This window comes from Aricia agestis, chromosome 16 (genome assembly GCF_905147365.1).
Source record: "Aricia agestis chromosome 16, ilAriAges1.1, whole genome shotgun sequence".
Lineage (NCBI taxonomy): Eukaryota > Metazoa > Arthropoda > Insecta > Lepidoptera > Lycaenidae > Aricia > Aricia agestis.
In genome coordinates this window covers 14,788,271-14,814,930 of record NC_056421.1, presented here as the reverse complement: position 1 = coordinate 14,814,930, position 26,660 = coordinate 14,788,271, and the positions used below count along the sequence as shown (strand labels likewise).

General features: G+C 36.4%; 2 protein-coding genes across 4 annotated transcripts; one reads left to right on the top strand and one right to left on the bottom strand.

The window, feature by feature from the left end:
* LOC121734634 (calcineurin subunit B type 2) lies at positions 1 to 23,153 on the top strand. 3 transcript variants are annotated; one of them, XR_006036771.1, is made up of 7 exons: positions 1 to 155; positions 366 to 405; positions 657 to 692; positions 2,917 to 3,080; positions 3,726 to 3,860; positions 10,292 to 11,035; positions 23,143 to 23,153. XR_006036771.1 is itself a non-coding variant. In XM_042125224.1 (6 exons), the coding sequence occupies exons 1-6, from the start codon at positions 153 to 155 to the stop codon at positions 10,460 to 10,462; spliced, it is 549 nt and encodes a 182-aa protein (XP_041981158.1). In that variant the 5' UTR covers positions 1 to 152; the 3' UTR covers positions 10,463 to 11,136. The 3 variants fall into 3 exon arrangements, 2 of the variants coding, with proteins under 2 accessions (XP_041981158.1, XP_041981159.1); XM_042125224.1 differs by lacking the exon at positions 23,143 to 23,153 and having other exon boundaries at positions 10,292 to 11,136; XM_042125225.1 differs by lacking the exons at positions 657 to 692; positions 23,143 to 23,153 and having other exon boundaries at positions 10,292 to 11,136.
* On the bottom strand, positions 15,112 to 15,828 carry LOC121734635 (39S ribosomal protein L14, mitochondrial). The gene is made up of 2 exons (XM_042125226.1): positions 15,594 to 15,828; positions 15,112 to 15,444 (listed from the first exon to the last, which is right to left on the bottom strand). The coding sequence occupies exons 1-2, from the start codon at positions 15,772 to 15,774 to the stop codon at positions 15,176 to 15,178; spliced, it is 450 nt and encodes a 149-aa protein (XP_041981160.1). The 5' UTR covers positions 15,775 to 15,828; the 3' UTR covers positions 15,112 to 15,175.
* Positions 23,154 to 26,660: the final 3,507 nt, after the last annotated feature.

Sequence of the window (26,660 nt, the reverse complement as noted above, 5' to 3'; positions counted from 1 at the left end):
CAAAAATTCTTGATCGATCTCAACGCGATGGTGTGTTCCGCAGTAAAATTGTTTTTCTTTTGTAATTGAATTCGTATTCTTTTGACAAAAACAGTGATAAGATCTCATAATTTTGTGTATATTTAATCCAGTGTACATATAAATACGCCAAAATGGTAAGTACTAAGAAGACTGGTATTTCGATAGCTATTAAAATTACAATCATTTATTGCAAAAATATGGTGAATTGGCGCTTAAAACGTTCAATTACATAGCAGTTTTCCTTGAAATCATGGTTTATGCTACGAAAATGGCATCTAAATCGATCGACTAAGCTAAATCTGTAATCTCATCTCTTAATTCTAAGATTTTATAAAATTTTTCAGGGCAACGAAAATTCGATTCCGATGGAATTATGTTCAAACTGTAAGTATTCTTTGGTACAACGTAACTCCTCTAATTTGGTTTTGGTTTATTTCATAGCTTTCTAACAATTTGATATATATGTCATTTATTTTCTTGAACAGTCTATCTTGTAATACACAATTCTGATCATTATACATTCTGATCCCCCAAGAGAATAAAATACCTAGTTTTAAATAATTTAACATGATGTTTACGTAGTGTGCGAGTGTGGACGGTAGGTTGGTAAAGACATAACATGAGGTTTGTTTCAGCGCGTGTTAACTGCATTGATTTTAAGGTGGATAACTGTGAGTGTCGTAGAGTCACTCGCTGACGTTCATTTCCATGTCGACACAGCACGTTACATCCCCACCCCACTATCCAGAACAATTTTTAACAAATTTGATTTAATAATATAATATCTATATATACTATCCTTTCTCTAATAAAACTTTGGTTACCGTAACCAGCTAACAATAATAATTTTACCTTACATCTTTAAATGGAGTCAACCTTTCGTTTCGATAATTTTAACTTCCCTAAACCGATGACAAAAGTTGGAGTAAAAAAACTGGCTACTAGTTTTGTATTTATTTGCCGAGGAAGTGACACGTTACTGACTGGCCTTTCGCTTCTATGATTTGCGTTTAAGCTATCTCTGTACGTAGACGCAGTAAACGTAGTGGCTTACATCTCGTATATGTATATTTGTGTTCCATACTAGATGTTTTTTTATCTCCTCTGATAATATTTGAGTTCAAAAATTGTTCTGGACGTCGTCAACATGGCCTGTCTGGCTTGTGCATTGCGCGTTCACGCCTCTAGATACAATGGTATTAGATATTGTTCATGGTTGTTCTGTTGGTTAACTCTGTTGTGTAGCTGTTGAGGTGTTGGCTGTCGTGCCGAGGCATCCCGTCGCGTCGCACGTCGGACGAACTCGCTCGCGACATAATACTCAGCGACTAATGTGTTATGTTAATGAGAGTAATAAATTAAACGTTACCGGCGCACAAAGGCCTTCGTGTGGAATATTTTCAAGGCAACATTTTCCGAAGTAACAGCACGTTTCGAGTGCGACCGTTCGTCCGTCGGTCGACAGACGGGATGGCTCCTATCGGAGCGGTCGGGAGGGCAGCGGCCGGGCCGAGCGTTGATGATGCTCGGTGCTGCGGGCCGCCGCGAGGATTGCTGCGTGTAATAATAGCCCGCTCGGTACGCGGCGGGCGCCGTGCGCCGTGGTCGCAGGACCGTTTTACGACTCTCTATGAGCTCCGGGAGCTGCTTTATGACTTACGAGACATTTATAACTGTTTTAACTGCGTCCGGGCAGCCGTGAATTAAGCCTCCCCCACACGGGCGCGTTATTATCGGTCGATAATATCGCATGCGTTATTGCGATATCTGTTCCTACTTCCATTGCGGCGTTATTATCGCAGCAATGTGTAACTACATGATCATTCTAATACAAAATGTACTGAAAACAGATATCGCAATAACGCATGCGATATTATCGATCGATAATAACGCGCCTGTGTGGGGGAGCCTTTCTTATTAGACTGCAAGCTCGAGCTCGCCTTCAAACGGATCCATCCGGATCTCCGGCCGTCGGAGATATAACTTCTACTAGAGGATCGATGACGCGGTCGTGGCTCGTAATTAATCATAACCGGTAATTAAATAAACGAGGTCTTCGGCACACCTCGCGACCAGCGACGGTGGAGCGACACAAGACGCGGGACCCGACGAGTTTCCGTCGCGGAAGCCGCTCGCTCATTTCAATACAATGGCCGCGGACGTATATAATATGCAAATAACGTCACCTGCGAGCTCCTTTCGCAGCGTAAATCATTCGCGATACTCGTAACTCATAATGAATGCGTACGAACACTGGCCGAGCGCGGGGTGACGCTAGCCTTCGCGAGCCCGAGACGTCACCTGCAACCAGATGCAGTAGTAGCACAGCTAGTTTGGAAGCTAGCTCACGAGTAACTCTCGCCTGAAGTAAGGATACGTTTATGTCCGTGACATGATGTGTAAACGCATCCCGTGTGACGGTCGTACCCAGCCGTCGCGCCGGGGCCGCATGTCCGGCCGGCGGCGGGGCGCGCCCGATGTAGTCCCGGTGCATGCTACTGGACAGCGACGAGAAATAAGGTCGAAGCGAGATAAACATAATATTAAAAAAAAACGAGAACATTATTACAAATCGTCTCTCATATTGTTCAATATCCGTATCTGTCGCTGTCCAATAACGTCGCTGGAGGCTAGCGGTTCGGCAGGCAGAGAGATTCTCCTGACGAGCCGCTCGCTGAGCGTGATATAGATCGTTCGGGTGAGCATCTCGGCAACGACGGTTCCACGGTTCAGAGAGTCTATTCGCGACGCGTTACGCTTTGACCGATCCGTAAGTCTAGTCGCAATTCTTGTTATGCGTTAACGCAACGAAGACTCGAATCGTGGGACACAGTTGGCGAGTCGCTCGCTGGGCATCCGTGGGTGTGTCTGACGGGGGACGGGGGTGTGTGACAGTCGACGCGGACGAGATCCGGCGGCTGGGCAAGCGGTTCCGCAAGCTGGACCTGGACAACAGCGGCGCGCTCTCCATCGACGAGTTCATGTCGCTGCCGGAGCTGCAGCAGAACCCGCTCGTGCAGCGCGTCATCGACATCTTCGACGCCGACGGCAACGGCGAGGTAACACCTACCACCGCTACCCTCATTTTACAGCCTTCCCTAGCTATTATTGCTTTCGCAGAGTCAAAATCACCCTGCGGAATAGGCGTCATTGTGAGGCTAACATATAATATACGTATATTAGCTCATTCCATAAACACAAATGATGTCATATTTGTATAAGACGCTATGCTCTAGTTGTGAGAATATTCACGAAGGCCTCACACAATGCTGCTCTGTTATAACTAGAACAGATACACAGTTTACTGAAGCTATTAAAAATAGCAGTTTGTATACGATTTGATTCAAACAAATATTTTGGCAAAAATATGTTAATAATTGTAAATTAAAAATTTAAATGAATACAAATCAGCATGCTGAATAAATCATAATTATATTATTGTGTATATATTCTGTACAAGCACACAATCTTGAGAGTAGGTAATAAATTGTCATTATCATTAACCGTAATCACCAGAACAGGGGCTAAGATTTCTAAAGAAAGAGGATTTTAAATTAACTAGTGTATACTGTATTTAAGTAGTAGTAAAGTTTATCCATTGTTAAATTAATCATATAGTTAACTTGTTCTAGTTTTATCAAATCTGGTGACAAAAATAAATTGAAGTTGTTCCAGGTAAAGTGAGCAATTGCTGTGAATTGCAGGTGGACTTCAAGGAGTTCATCCAGGGCGTGTCTCAGTTCAGCGTGAAGGGCGACAAGCTCAGCAAGCTGCGGTTCGCGTTCCGCATCTACGACATGGACAACGACGGCTACATCTCCAACGGCGAACTCTTCCAGGTCACTACTACCTCATTAAAAGCTTTTATTTAACTTGCTCTGTATGTATGTAAGTATGTATGTTCTGGTGAAATTTTGCAATTCAATTTTGAAGTAGATATACTTAACCGATTGAGCTGAAATTTTGCACACACGTTTAGTTTGGATGACAATGTACGATATGGTATGTGACATTACTCTAAATCCAATATGGCCGACCATCCAAGATGGCGAAATAGTTATTTTCTATGCAGTCCTACAATATGGATATTAAATGAAAGGGCTTTTTGAGAGTAACTCGAAATCTAATGTAATGTCATTCTTCATCCAATATGGCGGCTCATCCAAGATAGGGGAATATTTATTTTTAATGCACTACTGCAATATGGGTATCAAATGAAAAAGCTCATTGAGAGTAACATGAAAACGAATGTAATGTCACTTTACATCCAATATGGCGGCTCATCCAAGACACGGGAATAGTTATTGCTAATGCACTTCTGCAATATGGGTATCAAAAGAAAGGTGCCGTGTCGTGTCGCGTCATGCCTGGTTAAATTCGGTGACTTTTGTTATGTGTCATTTAATTTTTTAGTCACGCAGAAATAAACGGAACTAAACGGAACTCGCTAAATATAGACACGGTTTTTCACCGATCAAAATCAAGTACGATTTCTAGGACTTAAGCTAATCAGATTTTAACAAATTCTTGAAACAAAACAAACTATGTATAATCAAACAGACTAAGAAATCTAGAAAGAGAATAACTAAAAAACAAAAAATAAATTATAAACAAAAAACTTTTTGAAAAAAAGCTTTTATTTAAAAACACTCTAAAATGAAGAAAATAAATTTCTCCTTAAAATGTTTAACTATTGAGTTATAACTTATAACCTCAATATACATATTATACAATTTGCATGATAGTAAAAGCTTGGCGCGAGACTTACTGTCAGTATTTTATTTTATTAAAATAAAAAAAATATTAATATCAATTTACTCCTAGTTAAATTGGTACTAATTTATTCACAAATCGCGCGACAAGCTTTTACTATCATGCAAATTGTATAATATGTATATTGAGGTTATAAGTTATAACTCAATAGTTAAACATTTTAAGGAGAAATTTATTTTCTTCATTTTAGAGTATTTTAAATAAAAGCTTTTTTTTCAAAAAGTTTTTTTGTTTATAATTTATTTGTCTATACAGAATTTATTTTATATGTCCACAAAATATAGCCTATGATCCTTCACGTGATCTACTTTATTGTGTCGAATAACAGAAAACTAGTTCGTGAGATAAACCCTTTCAAATAATTTCCCCCATTTTTTCACATTTTCCTCTATTTCTTCGCTCCTATTAGTCTTAACGTGAGAAAATATAGCATACATCCTTCCTCAATAAATGGGCTATCTAACACTGAAATAATTTTCCAAATCGGACCACTCGTTCCTGAGATTAGCGCGTTCAAACAAACAAACAAACTCTTTCGCTTTATAATCTAATATATAAAATTTTCGTGTCACAGTTTTCGTTGCCATACTCCTCCGAAACGGCTTGACCGATTTTGATGAAATTTTGTGAGAATATTGAGTAGGTCTGAGAATCGGCCAACATCTATTTTTCATATAAAAAAATATATATGGCAAAACAACGTTGCCGGGACAGCTAGTCTTATATATAAAATTCTCGTGTCACAATGTTCGTTCCCGTACTCCTCCGAAACGGCTTGACCGATTCTCATGAAATTTTGAGAGCATACTGAGTAGGTTTGAGAATCGGCCAACATCTATTTTTCATACCAAAAATTATTTATATGGCAAAACAACATTTGCCGGGACAGCTAGTATTACGCGACGGGACGCAAGTCTAATCTATACTAATACAGTATTAGCATAGATTAGACTTGCGTCCCGTCTCCGCATGTGTGTGTGTCATATCAAAGCTATTCAGTCTTCAGTAATCAGTACATACATTGTATACTGAAGACTGTCTTACGTGAACATAATATATAGTTCACAGAACACACCGAATGTAGACTCTACATTGTACAATGTAGGCGATGTAATATCATTATATTATATTCTGTGTGTATTTTACACAGGTGTTTGAATAATTATACTTGTACTCTTTTACTATGCAGGTCATGCTTATTATAATAAGAATTTGTCTATAATTGTCGAATCGTCATATTTTCCTGGCGTCGTCCGGCGGCGCTGACAAGTCTTGCAACAATACCAGGCACTAGTTCATTACAACACACAAAGGGCGTTGATTGGAAATCTGCCATCATATATGATCTTGATATAATATTTCTTTGATATTACTAACGACATAATATTGCATTAACGACACTCGTACGTACACAATAGAATTTGTATTATATTTGTGTAATCGTAATTTAGGCAACATAGTTGTCTGCGAATTCGTTGTGCCAAAATTCATTTTATATTAAAATTTAAAATACATATTATACATACCTATTTCCGAAACAAATCTTACCAGACACACAAAATATAACACATTTTTATTAAGGTGACGCCGCGTTAAAGTAAAAAACCGTGTTGGACATTTGTTAGAGAAAACCGGCCAAGTGCAAGTTGGACTCGCCCATGAAGGGTTCCGCAGCAGCAATAAGGTTTATTTTTATGAAATTAAAAGGTTTTTGATTTATTTTTATATTTCAATTGATTTAATGAAATTTAATTTAAGGTTTACCATTTATGACGTAATACTTAAAAACTACTTGCTAGATCTCGTTCAAAATAATTTTCGTTGGTAGTTTTTATAGTAATGTACATCATATATTATTTTTAGACTTATCATGTTAGAAGTTAGAGGGGGGGACACCAATTTTTTCACTTTGGAAGAGTCTCTCTCGCAAACTATTCAGGTTACAAAAACATTATATAAGAAACTTCAGTATGATTTTTAAAGACCTATCCATAAATACCCCACACGCATAGGTTAGATCGAAAAAAAAAAATAATTTTTGGTTTCAGGTTTACCATTTATGACGTATAAAAAAAACTACTTGCTAGATCTTGTTCAAACTAATTTTCGTTGGTAGTTTTTATAGTAATGTACATCATATATTTTGTTTAGACTTATCATGTCCCTACTTTAGAAGTTAGAGGGGGGACACACACATTTTACCACTTTGAAAGAGTCTCTCTCGGAAGCTATTCAGGTTAAAAAAAAATGATACTTGAAACCTCAATATGATTTTCAGAGACCTATTCATAGATACCCCACACGCATAGGTTAGATGAAAAAAAAAATTTTTTTTGTTTCAGTTGTACCTATGGGGACCCCTAAAATTTTTTATAATTTTTTCATGTTTGTATCAAAACCTTAAGGCGGTTCACAGATTACATCTACTTACCAAGTTTCAAAAGTATAGCTTTTATAGTTACGGAGAAAAGTGGCTGTGACATACGGACGGACAGACAGACAGACATGACGAATCTATAAGGGTTCCGTTTTTTGCCATTTGGCTACGGAACCCTAAAAATGGAAAGGGTGTAGCGACAAAATGGTTTTTGTCGCGTAATTTAAAAACCATAAATACATTTCATATAAGCTATGGGCAAATTATAGTGTATGCTTGAACCAATTTATGTACAAATTTTGGAAGCTTAAATCACTCTCCTCTGCAGTTGGCAAAATAGGAATCCCTTTTTTTACAGAGGTCTTTTTGATTGATTATTCTGTGATATGAGCGTTTCTCAAAAAAATTGTACCATTTTTTAAAATAAGATAAAATAAAAATGTTTAAATATTACCGATTTTTTAATTTTAAGATATGGGTAAATGTCTACAAAATTTGGGATAGGGGTTGTTTTCAGATATAAAATGTTAATAAATAGCAAAATCTATTAAAACAAACCCGAGGTGCAGAAAATTTCCTTTTTTGTTACCTTTACTAGATTACGTAAATTCAATGTTGAATAGTGTTATTAGAAATTTTATTTGATTAAATCTATACTAATATTATAAATGCGAAAGTATCTCTGTCTGTCTGTCTGTCTCGCTTTCACGCCAAAACTACCGAACCGATTGTAATGAAATTTTGTATACAGATAGTCTAAAGCCTGAGAAAGGACATAGGCTACTTTTTTACTGGAAAAAAGGGTTGTAAGGGGCTGAAAATACGAAAAATTTGTTCAAATTAAGTTAGTTCCAAAAATTCATACTAGATGGCGCCGTGCGTCTCTTACATCGCGCTAACGCTTGCCCAATATCTTTCTATAAGACGTGGTATCATCATACAGTTGCGTTTCGATTTTTTTCGATTTATTACGTTATTTAATAAGTCAGTACTTTATAATATAAAGTACTGATTTATTAAATAACGTGTATATAATATAAAGTTTATATTATATACAGTGAGGTAACCTTAAACCTATCAATGATAAATAGTTTATGGGTAAAGTTGTGTAATTGGGGGGCTAAATAAGCTTTAAAATTTGGCATAAAATATAAAGTTTAATTTTAAAAAATTAAATATTATGTGCACACTGCACAGCTGTTTTGATTTAAGGGGTGCCAGGTTTTTTTTATAAAAGCTTTTGACACCAATTTTGTTGACATCGCGCGCTATAAACTGAAGTCCACGCGGACGAAGTCGCGGGCAACAGCTAGTGGGTTAATAAAACAATATTTAATTTGTTTTTTAAATATCTGTGTATTTTTAACAGTAAAATCTTAAAATATAGACGGTAATATTTCCTTTACGTTACTATTCGGCCACAACTCTTTCTCATCTTTACAATATTGAGTCTATTTTATCTTGTATATTTTTTATACATATATAATGCAAAAACGAATTATTTATTTTTGTCTTCATCACAAAAACATAATAATATCCTAATAAACTATTTAAAAAATCAAGAAATATGCGCCCGCTTTTATGGGACAGTAACCAAAATATAATTCTGTTAACAAAATAGGATTTCTTAAACCTAGTCTACACAGTAGTACAAATAAAAAAAAAACGTTATATTTAAGAGTATCCTTTCTCTGTCTCTTTACAATCCTTTGCTTAATAAATCAGTATCTGAAACAAAAGAATGTTTGTCTAATCTTATTACATAATAATCAATATCAATGTTACTTAAAATTATATGCTAAAACAAGATGAGCAAATAATAGAATCTTTAAAAGCTATGACTCATGTTATTTTCATAATTATTTAAATAAAAATCACATAGTCAACACTCTGCCTTACAATTTCCTATTTTGTTACCTTATTTTCCTTATATACGTTACCACTCAAAAGTAACAAAAAAGGAAGTAACGAATAAAGTTAAATAAACTTTTCAACTTGTATACGCGTACAACTAAAACTATTACTCGTTTATGATTTGACTTACGAAATTAAAATTGGGAGCTTTAATGGATCTTAAGGCGAAATAATAATAATATTAGAGCTTACCTGCGTTTTTTGGGTAACAAAGACTGGAAATTTTTTGGACCACTACGCTAATAGACAACCTTCTGTTCGCGTACGTGGAACGTAAAAGAAATATTAAAACGAAAATAAGATGGATATCGAGCTTAACGATTTTGCTACTATACTAAAACATATTTATACCAAAATAGAATCCAAAATTTTAAAAAATATGGTCACAAAAAAGGAATTTTAAAGAGGAACTTTTTCCGCGATACAATAAAAACATTATTTATTAAATAAATTTGGTTTAATACGACCAAATATTCTTTTTAAATGATTTACGGTCTTGCAGCCCTAAATAAATACATAAGTTGTTTCAAAAATTTCCGCAAGGCCTTACAAATACAATCAATTGCTTGGGAAGGTATGAAATTGGGACACTCCACTTTTCATACGACTAGATTAGACCGATTTTCAAAATATTTTTATAGTTAATAATTTATTAATATAATTCTAATTTGTAAATGTTTTTTACTGAATTTATTTAACTTACTGCGTATACAATTTAATAGAAACGGGTAATGATCTATTTTATGTATAGAAAAACATATTTTAAAATGTGGGACAAAGATTTAGATAGAAAGTTCACATTTTTTGAGAAATGCTCATATAATAGTTGACTAATCGTGTTATGCTATGTGTCATTCAAAGACAAAGAATTGATGAATACTGACAATGAACTTTAATTTATTAGCTTTAGTCATTTCTGAGAAAAATCGATATCGCTAGTTCGCTACAGCCAAATTATCAAGGCGTCACCTTAAAATCAGTTCAGCAGCAGCGACAGACCGATAAGATCGCTATATGTAATGTCAATATGTCCTATTGCTAGTATACAAGGCAGCTGTGAGTTGTGTTGTGAGTTGTGACACGGTTAAATAGTACGGCTGCCAATGTTACTATAAAGTGTATCTAATGAAATGTTTTTATGTAATATGCTAAATAAATTATAACGGATGTCGGATAAGTAGTAAAAAGTTTGACTTAACGTTCCAGGTGTTGAAGATGATGGTGGGCAACAACCTGAAGGACACGCAGCTGCAGCAGATCGTGGACAAGACGATCCTGTTCGCGGACAAGGACGAGGACGGCAAGGTCTCCTTCGAGGAGTTCTGCAACGTCGTCGGCAACACGGACATACACAAGAAGATGGTCGTCGACGTCTAAACACACCGCGCACACTGACCGCCCCCCGACCGCCCCCCGACCGCCCCCTGACCGCACACTGTTACACCCGGCTCAGACCCAGCGGGAACCGCGCGGCTTATACACAGTGACGGATTAAGACTACTCTATGCCCTAAGCAATCCATGCCGGTGGGCCCACCTATCCGTATGTCAACTCGCCCGAATCGCTCTTTGAACCTTTATTCTTTAGGTTCAGACGTGATGCCCTAGGCAATTTCTTAATTTGATTAAGGGTTAATTCGTCACTGTTTATACCCGTGTGTTTGACCTGCTCGCAACTAAACAAACTGCTAAAGCTGTAAGCGAGTTTGTGTAATAATTTTACCATTCATGCAAAGATAAGTTTGCAGTGTGCTAAGAATAGCCGATCTCGCGCTCATACTGTAGCCATAAGGCTCGCTATCAGTTGAACTATGTGAGCGAGACAGCGCGTGCGAAAGAAATAGGGGCGTGTCAATGTAGTGTACGAGTGTAGCGACCGGTCTTGGCGCCCTCGCGCCCGCCTGCCTTATACGGCCGCCCGCTAACAGCGAATATAAATGAAAAAACGATGGTCTTTAAAACGCTCAAACATTTGTCTCCTTACAAAAAGTTAGGTAGTACAGCCCCCTTAGACAAAGTATCTTTCGTTAAAAACAATGACGAAATTCGTTATCAAAATGTATGCGGTTTGACATAAGTCATCGCTAAATGACATTTCGCTTGAGAACACTAATGTCAGATCCCATACATTTTGATAACGAATTTCGTCATCGTTTTTTACGAAAGGGACTTTAGCTACGGCCTCTGGAATGTTTTAATATCGAGGCCCACTTTTACCGTTTGTATTCGTTGTCCGGCAGGGGCATAATCGGTGACTAGTAATCTTCTATGCCTTATTAAAGCCTTGAACCTAGTTAAAGGACGAACGACAAAACCTGTTAATATTAGTCGGCGATCGTGCCCCCGGGGGCGGCTACACTTGCATTTTATCTTGTCGTAAGTGCGAAATTTCTTCCTCCCTATCTACTCTAGCTAGAACACTATTCAAATTGCGCGGCGGAACGTTCTACCGATAGTTGGCTTTGTTGGTTGGTTGGTTAGCTATTCGGACTCTTGTATAATACTAGTAACACCTACAAATATTAGTAATAGAACATACAACAAAATGTCGTTGTTGTTCTCGGATATGTATGGCCTCTAAAGGGGATCATTATGTAGTCATTGAAAAGTAGTTCGATGATAAATCTTTGGTAAAGATGAACCGCCGCGCTGCTGTCATTACTTAACTTAATAATAATAATTTGTTAATGTTAAAAGAATTAAGACAAATTACATTAGATGTCGGCGATCGGGGTGGGAACTGAGAGATCGTGAAAGTATTAATTAATTACCAATCTATGAATCTCATTTTATTTCATTTGAAAATACATCGTGGTCAGATTCATAGTAATTTGTGAACGTTGTGTTGACAATTTTATCATTGAACATTCGTCGTTTCAAATGCAATTATACTCTAATCAATATGGTGAACGAGGCAACGAATTCCGTACAAAATTTGCCATTCTGTGCCTCGATTCGCCTTTTGGACTTTAAGTGAAAAAAAAATAATTATGAAAGACAATTCGTTTTTTAGATTTCTCCGTTGCCACCCCTCCGCCGTTTGTAGATATACCACGTTAGATAAACTTAATAGTCAAATAGATCGTCTTTATTGATTTGTTGTGGTAATTTTAATTCATATTGTTATTTAGTATTTTATTTTTAAACTAGGCGTCGGAGTCGACGCGACTGTACAGTCCCTCGCCGATATCGCGGCGTTTCACAGAGTATATTCGATGCTTCACGTCATAATATTTGTGTTGTATATATGTAAGTTCGAGTTTAGCATATTATGGATATATTTTTGTTAAGACGAAATGATTTATTCTGAAACGGCACATCGCCGGTGAGGTTTCCGATCATCCGCTCCCTCTATTTATAACAGATAAAGAGTAATGAAGTTACAGTACAACATTAAATATTTAAGATAAGTATATCGATTTCAATTTTACAATATTATAGTGGTTTTAGTAGTAGTTATCCCGTGATTGTGAGGTCGCTCGCAGAATTGTTCGACGCTAATGTTTCATGATAAGTTTTAGTAGAGTACAAAACTATTTCGGTCTGTCGTAATAAGGTTAACAATCTTCCATAACTTTAGATTACTTATCTCTTTCTTGACACGCGTAGCGATTGCGATCACAATAGACAAAGTATATGCATGACTAGTAATAATTTTTGCACTTAGTATTCTGTAGCTTAAAATCTACAAACAGAATCGAATTTCTTTTTTCCCTGTAGTCGTATAATGTCTACCTACCTATACTATGAACATAATTTCTACGCACACGAAAAAATAGTTTTCATAGAGCTGCTCGATATTACTACTAAATCTTAAATCCTTATATAGGTATTCGCCAGACTTAGATATAACTTACCAATTTATTTTTAAGGTGTCCGTATTCAAGCTTTCTAATTTTTGCCCTAATAATAATATTTTGTTCCTAGCGTGTAATAAAGACGAGATGAAGTACAACTGGAGTTACTTTGATCGTGTTCTAGATAATTGCAAAGTAAATGTATTTTTTCTTTACGCTTGTAAAGCTTAACATATTCTAAATTAATATAATATAATGTGTAATGTATTGTCTGTATCGATTCTGTTTGTACTGCATATTGTAAGTCTTCTTGTCCCGGTCCGAATTTACTACAATAGATAGCACACACCTTTGCAATTGTCAGAAGATGCGCCGCGTCATATCGTGTTATCGTCTGTCTCTTGCGCAGATATTCGTTCGGTTCATAAGTGCTATGTAAGGCACGTGGCGCGTCGCGTCTCCGACAGTTGTGCGGTGTGCCACAATATGGTCTGGCCCAACAGAAATCGATTCAGGGCAGATGGCGGACTTATGTAATTTGGTCGTTTTAAGTAATAGGTCACGACTATCATTGTCTTGAGTCTTGACGTAACCCCACCAATTAACTTGGGTCCGTCATTGTATAAATCAATTTCTTTGTATAATATGCACTAACGAGTCTCATGTTGTTGTCCTACTTAGTACTGTAAACTACAATTGCTTTGTGAATTGTGATGCTTTCGATTAATTTCCGTCGCTCGTTGTATGTGAATCTATAGGGTAAGTGTGATTTTATAAACTTATTTCTCGGATTGACCTATTTTCAATTTCATACTTGTTCTGTCATTTTGATGCAATCAAGTTGACTACTTACTGTTTAATATTTGTAACGTGTATTAAATTACATGAAGCAATTGTAGTATTGTCTGGAGTTGTTTTCCGTCCTCTTCACTCTCTGTCTATCTGTCACAGCGGCCGCTGCTCTCCTGTGTACTTAATTGTAACTAACTCGTGTTATTTAACTAATAAACACCATATTACATGTATGGGCACTGAAAATCGTCTACCTGATAACGAGTCCCGGACTATTTTTATTCTTTGAGTTTGTGGTTTTTTTAAATAATAGGGACAATTTTTCTATAAGCACAAAAATCTAAATCATGAACTGCTGAAACTAAGTACTTCATTGGCTTAGTGATATGCTATTTGTATCGGCTAGGTAGGTATATCCAGGTAGCTTTGTATTCATTATGTAATATGGAATATGTTATATGATGCACTCTCAATATCTACACACTCTTATAAACAATTGTGTTGAAGTTATAAAGATCAAATTACATCATATCGTTACTGGGCTTGATAGCACATAGAATTTTAATTATTATTAAAATCTCATCACATTGTAAATACATAATATTGTAGTCAAATATTATGTTCTATAAGTGCAAGTCTAGTAAAAATCATCTAGTCAAAATTGCACATTTTTTTTAACCAAATGATATTTGGTATATTTACATAATAATGCTAAGGTGATGTATTACACATCTGCGTTATACTTAGCACTACCTAGTGATCTTTACTTAATATATTAATTACTTTGTTGTAAAGTGTGTATTGAACCTATGCTACCGTATTGTGACCTACTGGACATTGGTGTATTGCGCCCTATCGGTGTGACAATACCCGGCGTCTTATGTCTGCAGCTTGTCAAGAAGTCGGTATTGTCCACTCATCACAGGAACGAGTCTCCTCGATATTCCTTCGTCAGTCTGAGATTCAATTGTAAGATTTAATAAAGTTTCGAAATTATTCTCTCCTGTGTTTTACTGTGATACTGTTTCTGCATCTCATACTATTCCATACGAAATTATCGTGTCGTTATGCTTAGTACTGTCCATAAACAGAGTTAGTCCTTATTTATCATAATAACTTAGGTCTACGCGAATACTGGATCAACCTGACCTCTTCATAAGATTTGCTATGCCACAAGTAGTGGCGTAAGAACAAAGACATTGTCCACAAATGATACGTGAGGCTATAGAAATTAATTAAAAACCACCCAAATTTCAATGGTGGAAATGGCTGGGTGCTGCCATCTGGTTGGGATCCAGTGGTAAATAAACTAAAGAACAAATTTGCACCGCGGCTTAAAGTGAGTTCTGCGTAGATAAGAACATATTTAAGTATGACAACTAAGATTAGGAATACCTATATCTGTCTCTTTTGACTAGGTAAATATGAAAAACCAATATTTTAAATAAAATTATTTACTAAACAAAACTAGGTACCTATTAGCTAAAAGTTATAAATTACAATTAAACAAATCTGGTTGCTATGCTCAACAATTTGGTGTAATCTGCCCCTTTAGAGTGTGTTTTCTCTTTAAGTATTGTGCGTAGTATAGTTGGTATTGGAACATGAATCCTTGTGCCGAGTGGAGTGCCGCTGTCATCTATGAGAACAATATTGTTGCTGTCGAATTTTGGAACCTTCACTTTTTGAGTTTGTTTCAGTCCTACAAGAATGCCTTTCTTCTTTTGTCCTTTGATGGCAACCATCACTCTATCACCAATACAACCAATTCCTGAAATAATATTATGCATTACGTTACTCAATACAATATTAAGTAATAAAGCAAGAGTATAGGATTGTTCTTAACGCACACCTACAATCCATTGCGAGAGGTCTTTATACTTTATAGAAATGTTTTCATGGTCAGTAAATATTACTCACGTTTCTTGTTGTAAACACAGATAACTTTTGGTGGTTTTCCCTCGGCCATAGCCCGTTTGCCGATTTCCGAGTTATCCACCACGCGAAGTCGGGTCAAGAGTTGGACTTCATTTAGACTGGCAGTTGTGTGGATACCACACGAAATACTTGGTCTTAGTTTATTTAGAAGATTTCTAAACATTTTTATAAATTCTGTGTAAAAATGATATAGGTTAGAAATAATGTAACTTTGACATTTGAGTTTTTTTTTTGGCTTTTTTTTTGGCACTGACACCGGGGGTGTACTTTGCCACATAATAATACAAGGATATAGTATAAAATATTCTTCTTACGAGTTACGGCCCGGCCGCACCTGCGTCTATCGTCCGAAGATGATACTATAGGGACCGTGCAGAGCGATGACACCGCCACTAGTGACGAGTTGCTGAAACTTTTACGATTTTATTGTCAAGCTCTAGTCAAGTTTAAGCAATGATATTCTATGTTACTAAGTATTTTAGAAACTCATTGCAATGAGTTTCTAAAATACAGTTTAAGGAAAATTATAAGATTTCTTGAGAAATTTGGGAATTTTGAAGACTTAAAATGCATTGTTGTATTCCCGGATGTTCTAATACATACAAGAAAAATAAAGGCAAATCGAATGGAGTAAAATTTTACTATTTTTCTGCCAAAAGTATTCACATCCCTTGGCATATTCAAAACGAAAGAAATGGATAAAAGCCGGTATATAGCCGGTATATACGTAAGCATTTAAAAAGTTCCATGAATTTTATGTGTAGAATCGTAAAAACACTGAATTTTGTAGATTATAAACATAAATTGATTTTTGATGAACACAATAATATGAACCTAACCTATAAACGTTGCTTCTTTCAGTAAACATCCAAACTGGCTTCCATCTAGATTGATATACTTACATACTTATGCACAGCTCATTTAATTGGCATACATTTGCATCAAAAGTAAGGATAATTTGGAGAAGTCCTGCCAGGAATTCACTACTGAGGATAGTATTGAACTTGAATTATCTTGTCAAAGTGTTGGTTCTCAAAAGGATGATTTTTCAAGTAGGAAAAAGATTAATAGTGCAGTCTTTGGGTGTTATTTAAAGAATACTTATATGGTGTTTGCACTGATGAGGTCCAGACTGAAATTAGTTAAAAATAGTGACAAACAAAAGTTGTGAAGACGGTATCGAGCGAATCACAGAAGGTTGATGAAATAAAAGCATTTATTTCAGTGAACTTGTTTTATTTTATTAATCCACAGGCATTTTCAGTACTTAATTATTATAAGTATTTTTGCATATTATTCATTATTTTATTGCAATATTTATCAAGTTTTTACTTTTTATGCTGATGGGTGCTACTAATTACTTTTTCACAATGATATTCTACTTTTTCATACAATATCATTGCTTTTTCAGATATTTTCTTATATATCTAGTTACTAGATAAGCTTTATACATTTTTATTCACGCTTTCGTTCTTTGTTTACGGTTAGAAACTCATCCATACTCAATATTATTAATGCGAAAGTGTGTCTGTCTGTTAGCACTAATTCACGCCCAAACCGCTGAGATTTACTTTGAGCCCCGGGAAAGGACATAGGATTCTTTTTATCCCGGGAAGATGTACGGTTCTCGCGCTATAAATGATTTTTGGCGCACTGAAGTTGCGGGCGTCATCTAGTATTTTACTTTAATCCTACGATCGCGGATTCTTGGAAATCTGTTGTTGTTCTCGCGACCGCATGGTCACTTGGGAGTGTAAGTATTAAATCATTTTATAGTCTAAAACATAAAAAAATCACTTATAAACTAGCCGGGTCAAAGAGAACGCGAAGCCAAAGTCACTCACAAGTTACTTCTTTTATTTGCATCGTGTCGCTGCTGTCGAATTACGACGCCCTCTATAGTTTCTGCACGGTCCCTATTGGACGATACACGCAGATCGTCCAATATAACTTATCGGTTTTAGCGCGAAGCACTACGCATATGCGGCCGCGGCATAAACAATATTTTTCATCATCGTTTTACCATAACGTCAAGTCAGTAAAAGTCAGTAGTAACAGTCAAGGAGTCAAGTCGGTCACAAAGAGAATAATAAAAAAACTACGGTCAATTCGGTCGGTCAATTCAGTAAAAAGGTAGACTATACTGAAACTTTCGACGGAGTTTTGGAGGGAACACAAAAAAACACGTTTCTGGAAGTTGCAGCATTTGCCTACAGTTTTACGCGTTATCGAATATTAAATATATTTTAATGGTTAATATTCTACCAATATTAGGTACGGTACACATTAAAACCGGCCAAGTGCATGTCGGGCGACGCGCAATATAGGTTTCCGTACTATACAAAAATACAACCATACAAAAATTTTCAAAAAATAGTGGTACTACCACTAGAAAACTGTCACAAACATATCCCTAAATCGAAAAATGATCTACTTCCCCGCTTGATGTGTCAGGGAAGGTACCATATTTTTCTTTTAAGATTTCATGTACCATTTTGTCGGCGTCATTACTATGTGCATTCATGCCAAATTACAGCTCTGTAGGTCCTATAGTCTCTGGGCAAAACCGCGGACAGACGGATGGAACGCGGGGAATGTTTTGCATTTCTTATTGTTTCTCAGTAAAATTATATTTCAAAAGTGCGGTTATGTTATTTTAATCTTACAACAAAGTGTTCTGGAGACATGATAGATTTAGGAAAGGTCATGGTAGGGGCCCCTGCAAGCGCGGCGACATAAACTGTCACGTTGCTCTAAAACTCGTTAATCGCGCAAACTGTACATTTACGGGATAATAAGTATCCTTATCCCTTATCCTAGTATGTCCTTTCCCTCGACTCGAAGTACCTTCATATCAAACAGAAAAATCGGCTCAGCGGTTTGGGCGTGAAGAGACAGACAGACAGACATACAAACACACACACAGACATACAGACACACACACACATACACACACACTTTCGCATTTATAATATAACTAGTAGGTATGGATTAGAGTTAATATTATTAAGAGCCCATTATGACTCTAACTTGACTACATACTTTAACCTAGATCTCAAAATCAGTAAGGTCTAGAAAACTGCTTTTTTTGCTTGGATCTTCGAAGTTTGCTGTCTTTTCTTTAATATTTTTTAATATCTAAAAAGGTATTGATAAAACCTAAATTTGCTCAAAACACTTTTTTCATAATCATTATAGTTCGTCTTTTATTCAAGTAAAACTCAATAGGTTTTCAGAAAAAAAAATGTACCGTGGTCATCGATTTTTCTTCAAATATTCTATACCTAAACTTCCTAACCTGTTGGCTTAGAGCATTGAAAATTTTATATTTAATCATTATCAGTTACACTACAGTTCCTCACGAGGAATTTTTAATCGAACAATCACGTCCATGTGAAAAGCATAATTTTCTTCTATTTCGCCCTATCAAGGAGGTGGCGAGCGTCGTTATCGTCACTGTTATGTACATAGTACAAGGCGCGCTGATATGAATGTTATTTTAATGCACTTTACGTCGATATTCGTACTGACAGACATCGACCTGCTAATTTCAGGGCGGTATCAGCCTTAATACACATCCATGACCTAGGAACTTTGAAAACTTTTCGTTCCCTCGGCGGGATTCGAACCCGCGAACCCCGGCTTGAACTACCAACACTCAACTGCCCACCAACTGAGCCACAGAGGTCGTCAAAAAAAAGTATAATAGTTTCGACGTTCACAAAATATAATAATTTTGTAAAATACATTTGATTTAATTGTTCACTGTTATCCTAAAATGCAACCTAATAATCAGACAATGTGCTATTGTGGGGTTTTTGCTGTTATTTTTGGCATCTAGAAGTCAAAATACATCATGTGAATTTTTTTCAGAATTTTTCTGTGGATATTTACAAAGATATAAAAAATTATGTGTTTATTCCATAACAGTACTTAAAATTGTATTTTACACCAAAAACTGGGCAATAGGCTATTGCGAAAAAATATGTCAAAACGAATTGACGATAAACGACTATTGCATGACTATTAGGTTAATAAATTGCTGCCTACTGCACACTTCCACTCCTGCGCATCTCACTTTCACACTCCTTCCACTCAGGTAGCCGCTGATCACCCGTCTCAGGTTCCCCAGACACCTAACTTCAGCTAACCGAACCTTTACAGCTGGCCACCAAGCATTGTCGAAGGCCCCCTCTGTGTCCAGCGATACCACAACAGAAATTTTCTCCTTCTCGTTCTTCTTTCTGGTGTGGTTCAATAACCTATAGAGGGCGTCTTCGATGCACCTTTGGGGCATAAAGGCATATTGGTTGGGTTTTATTTTGGACAACTTGTAGAATCTGAGCCGGACGACCATCACGTTGCGGTGATCATCTCAGTCCACTCACCTCCAGCCTCCAGTCTCAGACCAGCATCAGATCAGTCATCGCAGAGGACAGGACCCAAGAGTCAGGAATTGACAGACTCTCTTCATTAAAAAAAATAAGAATGTCTTACTGTCCATGGCTAGCTTTTTTGGATGTCTTAAGTCGTCATAGACGTAAGAACGAGCAGCGGTCGTTTTGGAAGACATCAAGTGGTAAAGTCCTTCCTAATATTCGTTAAATTATGTACATTGCTCATATTTTTATTTTATACTTTACGGCTATTGTAGGAATCAGGAATCAGTCTTCTTCAGTTTTCAGGATATATAATCATAATCTGTTTTTGTAATCCACATGCGGGTTTTCTTACAAACAAGGATGTATGGGCAATACTTGCTACAAAATAAACTAATTGTGACCGGTAAGCAGCGAGATCTGTTACAAATTAACGAGAACGTATTTAGATATCTTCTTCTTTCGCAAAATATACTCCTAAGAAGTGCTTAAAACTGTCACGACAGCACTTGTTACAGTTTCACGCCTGCAAGCAGCTGTCAGACAGTCAAACATAATTCGTGGAAGTTGTCCTGCAGGTCCTAATGGGACCCAATTCAGTATTTAATTAGGAATGCGATTGCTGGCTACTATAAGATGTGTTATAGTGTGTAGTGTGAATATTGTATTGTATTGTAACTTGAGAAGTTTTTAACATAGTTTTGATCCTGATTACATTGAACTGTATTACGATGTAGATAGAAGTCGACAATTAAAGCACCGTCATATTATATGAAAGGCCTATGATGCTCTCGGAAGACTGTCTAAAGCAATTTCCTGCCATTATCATTCATTTTATTAGAACATAATATGATATTGATTATTGTGACACCAGCTCTGGTACTCCGGTGGTGATGAGGGTTATGATTAACATTTTAAGTAACTGCAATGATTATAAGTACTATTAAAATGATAGAGCCAGTCTCCAGAGTGTATTTTTTTGAACCAAGAGCTGTTTCGATTGCAAGAATGTCATTTATGTCATCAAATAATAAATGTATTAAAACAAAAATACATATTATTTTTATTTTACCTATAGTAGAACATCATTGGAATAAACGACAATGACTATAATTATAAAGTGTACAATATTTTTTAATCACCGAATAGTAAAGTAATAGGAACGCCTCCGTGGTCTAGTGGTGTAGAGCGCGGCTCTTGACTCGGAGGTCGTGGGTTCGATTCCCGCGTTGGAAACATGTTATTTCCAAGTTTGGTTAGTACAATGCAGGCTGATTACCTGCATTGTACTAACGGTTTTCGGCTCTCCTGAGCATTTTAATTTTTACGATTGTCCGATTATGTGGGGGCGTCGATGTAATATGTATACAAAGTTTCATGATGATTCATCAAGTAGTTTTTGCGTTAAATGATATAATATAATAAGAAATGATATAATAATGATAGAGCCAATGATATATTATATAAAAAACTCAAAGCAGATATGTTACTACCGCGCGCGTTGTGAAGCTTCAAATACGACCCAATTGGGTCGTCTTTTATTTAGTCTGTTTCTTTTATGTAAATGGCATTTCGTATCTTTTGTTTCACTTATCTGTCAAATTTGTCAATGTGATGTCATGCTCGAGAGCGATGAGGCCTGGCAGGCAGTGATCTCTTTCTGCGAAACCGTCCTTTCGCAGAAAAAGGGTCGCGGAGCGGAACAGAGAGGATGACCCATCCTCCGCATCTCCGCTCCGCCGACGTAGGACGGGAGTGCGGAGGCGTCGTTACGCGAACCTCCAAACTTCGGTCTTATCCGGGGCTCCGGGCAAGGATGGGAACCTGCCCGGCTTAGCTAGTCCCGGCGCCGAGTGGAATGCTTCAGTTTGCCAGAGCGTTCCCTTACTTTGGTGGAAGTCCGGTCCCTTTTGAGGTAGACCGGCCGGTAATGGAGAGAGTCCTGTGTTAGACAGATCCAGGACATCCCTCCGTATACGGCTGAAGGCAAACCGCAGGTGGTTTTAGTGGGTAAGAGTCCCACACCCCCGGGGTGCTTCAGCTAACTGAGGCACATCCCCAACCCGGGGGATTTCCACCAAAATTAGAGATTAGGTGTTTACGGGAAACTAGTACGACAACCACCACCTAGACGAGTTAGCTTGTGACAGAATGAAGTGAATGGCGTATTTTTTATGCTTCAAAAATTAATGGTATTTTGTAAAAAATATGTTTTACACACCCTCTTACCCACCAAAATTGGAATTTGCCAGAAAAATAATCTTTAAGAAAAACTATGCGCACTAATTAAGTTATTATAACACATTAACTTAACTATAAGCAAACCAAAACTCTACCGATATTCAAAATAACAACATGATATTATTGCCACAAGTAGCATATTTTAAGTATACCAAAATTGCATAAAATCGGGGGTTTTGTGATAAAACGGTTTTCTTTCATTTCTGACTGGTAACTGGTACGGCCCAGCCCACAGCCACCACCGGTTTAGAGTGTGGCTGAATGAAGTAAATGGCGTATTTTTTATGCTTACAAAGTACCATTGATCCCTATCAATGGTATTTTGTAGAAACAACGTTTCGTAACCGACACCAAAATTGGTAAAATCTCCGCGACAGACTGTGTCATAAAAACTCAACTACAGAACTTAGTACAATAAAATTCATAATATATTATCAAGAATCAACTATAATATGAAACGACTACATTAAGATTGTAAATCGGTAGAGATATTGAGTAGAATACGTCGACGACAAGCCACCAAAATTGGAAATCACCTATTTATGTTTTATCTTGGAAAATAATAATTATTTTGAAAAAATAATGACGGGGCCAAATTATAAGTATTAAGTATGTTTTACTTTTAAAACCAAAAATGAAAACCTTATCTTAAAAAATAGGATAGTTTTCAGCCTTGCCGCGCGAAAAAGCGGTTTGGGAAATCCAGTCAAATCCTAAAAAAAAACCTTGTGGTCCAATTTCTATAGGCCCAAGATGCCCGAGGCCGTGGCCCACATAGCCCACACTTCACACCGCTTCTGCAAAGAATAACCAATTATTGCTGACCAACCAATTCTTAGTAAACAATACTCTAGTCGTATTCGTAACACTGTCGTTTTACTGCAAACATTAAATAAAGTGACGGAAGCGAGAAACACATCCGGCGCAATTTACATTCTCAATATCCACTTAGATGATAATCATCAATTAGACTTAACGAGGTGTCAACCCCCGTGCCCCGGCGGTCGTTAGCGGAATTTCCGCGGGAAGTTTCGGGTTCGCGGGTTTTTTCCGCAATCAAAGGGTATCGATTACCGCAGGTATTGAGCGCCGTGATTAAAGACGGTAACGCGAGCCCGAGACGCGCCGCCGGACGGAACGGTATCGGGTGACGTATTATCTCGTTAGACGGTGTTTACACAACACGGCCATTGTGATGACTGCTCAGTGTTTTCTATTGATTGATGGGGAATTGATTTAACAACATCAATAAGGTCTAAAGATCATGACAAACGTGCTGTTTACTCGCAGCTTCGCTTGCGTTAAAATATAGTACACCTACTAGTTCTGTTATACAAACTTTGTTCTCCTTAGGGCCAAGTCAATTCTGGGTTATTACTTATTTACGTTACAATTTTTGGAAGATATGAAAGATAACAGAGCAGAAAGAAAACTTTTATTCAAAACCGCTCATGTAGGTAATCATTATTGGTTTAACCCTTCAAGCCCCATAAGCTCACCGGTGAGCGAGATACAATAGAATAACAAAAGATTTCCAAGAATCCACAATCGAAGGTTTAATTTAGAAAAATCACTATACCTATCTATGTGCGATTTCAAGTCCAGTTTCTATCTTTAAGTCAATTAACTATGCAAAACACCATAAACCTAAAAAATGAATGGGCTGTTAGACAAACATATTTAAATACATAATACATAGTATCTATTATGTTTTACTTGAATTTAATTTTAACTTAGATACCTTATTTAGATTTTAGCTTTACCGTCGCAAATAGTATTTTGATAAATCTAGTATTTTGATAAATCGAATTAATTAAGAATAATAATATAAAAGGCCAACTTGCATTTTTAATAATAATAATAAAATGTTATATTCAAACATAAATACAATGCACTGCACACACTAAAGCAAAAAAAAAAAAAAACAATAAACCAAAAGAAAAAACTCACTGACCTCCATTATATAATAGAGGTCAGTGAAAAAAACTGCTAAACTAAAATAAAATAAAACGTAAAAATAACAGATTTAAATATAAACTTTATCGTCCAAAATGTAATTTAGATATTTATAAAAATAATGCATTCATACAAGCCATTGACATATATAATAACTTACCTGACTGTTTCAAATCTCTGTCATTTAATTCATACAAAAAAAAGTTAAATATATGGCTCTTAGAAAACTGTTTTTATAACCTAAACGACTACTTGTTGTATTCAGAACGAAAACATTACCCGACCTAAATTAACTCTATAAATTGTATTAATTGTAATCTAATCTAAATTACTGACATTTATATTATAATAGTTGACATGTATAATATTTATATTGACAAAAAATGTGATACTCTTGACTAAAATGAAATACTGGATTGGTTAATATGTAGAAATAATTTTGTATAAAAATATCTAATTAATTTATGAATAATGTTAAATTTATTTTAATTTGTTCTGTATACAGTAATGATATTCACACACCATTGTTATGGTAGGATATGTAAGAACTATTATAACCTTTGTTACCCTTTTGACTACATATCTGTGAATAAATGATCTTGATTCTTGATTCTTGATTCTTGATTCTTGATTCTAAAACAAAAAAAAAAATGGCATCATAAGGCAATGCATTGCATAATTCACACTCAGTGGACTCAGGTGTATTACCACGGCGCAGAACACTGCACCGCGGTACCTGATTTTCCGTGGTTCCTATACATATTACGCCTGATATATTAGGTATTTAACTTTTTAAAAGTTAAATACCTAATATAGGTATAATATCATGTTATTTCTCTCGTCAAAATATTATGATCGTAGCTGTACAAGTAAAATGATTGCACTTTCAGCTTTCTTCTTCATTTGCGACGGACCCATGACGGTCTATTTCTATCCGTCGCAAAATAATATAATATGAAGTTTTTTTTACCCCTAAAATACTTACTTATTATACTTTCTGGTATGGTAGTGTCCGGTACAGAAAGACTAAATTCCTAAAGTTATCTCGAAGAATATGAGATAAAAAGTTGAGCTTTATACTATAACAAAAGTTAGGAAGACCATGTTACCTCCTCAAGTAACCGCGACCCTAACTCCATTGTTGGTGTACGGTCTGTAAAGGGGATATGTAGAGAAGAACTATCAGCTTTTATATTAAGATCACGAAGGTCTGGCTCAGGTTCAAATTAGTGCATGCACTTTAGCACATTCACGTTTATTTTACGTCCGAGACGACCTTACGGCGACGAGATAAAGATCACTCTCATGCCAACTCCGAGACATACAAGCTCCGGCCGGGCATCGCTCACACAAAAAGAACTCGTCACAAATGTCATAATGAAAAGCACTCCTTTCGTGCGACGCCATGTTGGGAGAGGTGGCGAATCGTATAATGGCGAAATAATGTAATCAAAGGGCGGGGGAAAAACGCGTGTACCCTGCCCTACCCCGCCGGGCCCCGACTTGCGGTACTGTGGTCAGAACCGCGAGACGAGGCACAAAACTTCATACTCACATAATATTGTTTTAAGAGTAGTGTCACACGTTTAATACGGTCATGATTGTTATCTAAGTTGACCTTAATTTCGATTGAAGAATGATACTTATGTATAGTAAAAGTTGAGCATTAAATATTCCTATACAATTATACCTGGCTAAATGGCTACGCAATTTTTATACCCTATTAACCAGGCCAGGTTAAGAAGCTATTGACATTCATCATTTATGAAATTTCTTATTTGGCTTTGTTTTTAATGATCTCTTTTTAAAGGCTCTCTATTTAATTTAAGTAATTAAAATAGATCTATTTAGGAAGTCAATAATTATTATTATATTCGAACAAATTAAAGAGCACTTACTAAGTCCTCATTTACACAGTAGTTCGATTTGAATGAATGTCCCTTACATTGAATTAATTAATTAGCATGTGTGTGAACTGTGATTATTTCTGTGTTTGTAATTTAAATATAAGATTGTTGATTTAGTAGTATAGATTCTGAGGACTCATGAGTTGATGAGGGAGGTCTGGAACGGAGGATAAAAGCTGTTAATTCCGAATTGGTAACAGAAACTTGCAAAATTTGTATAGAAGCGGGCGCCGCCCGCGAAGTTTTTTGTGCCTAATGAACTCCATTTATGACTTCTCCCCTCTCCCTCCGGCCCCCCACATCGTGGCACGACACTCGGACGTAATTGCGGGACTACAATTATTTATTTAAATTCTATTTTCCTGCATTCGCTGACTCCTGACCGGAGAATTGTGCTCTTATTGCAGCAAAGTCGAGATAAAAAGAAAAATTAAAGACTAATGATTGTGTTTTCGGTTTTCTCCGTCAATTCAGGAGACAACTAACATATTATTATTGTATTTATGTAGGTTAACTCAACTTTGTATTAAGGGCGCAAACAAGGAATAACTTAAAAAATCTATCCT

Coding starts and splice junctions, on each gene's coding strand:
- LOC121734635 (XM_042125226.1), bottom strand. CDS start 15,774: ATGTTTAGAAATCTTCTAAATAAACTAAGACCAAGTATTTCGTGTGGT. Junction 15,445..15,593: donor CTGTGTTTACAACAAGAAAC/GTGAGTAATATT, acceptor ATATTATTTCAG/GAATTGGTTGTATTGGTGAT.
- LOC121734634 (XM_042125224.1), top strand. Junction 406..656: donor GATGGAATTATGTTCAAACT/GTAAGTATTCTT, acceptor GGTTTGTTTCAG/CGCGTGTTAACTGCATTGAT. Junction 693..2,916: donor TGATTTTAAGGTGGATAACT/GTGAGTGTCGTA, acceptor GGTGTGTGACAG/TCGACGCGGACGAGATCCGG.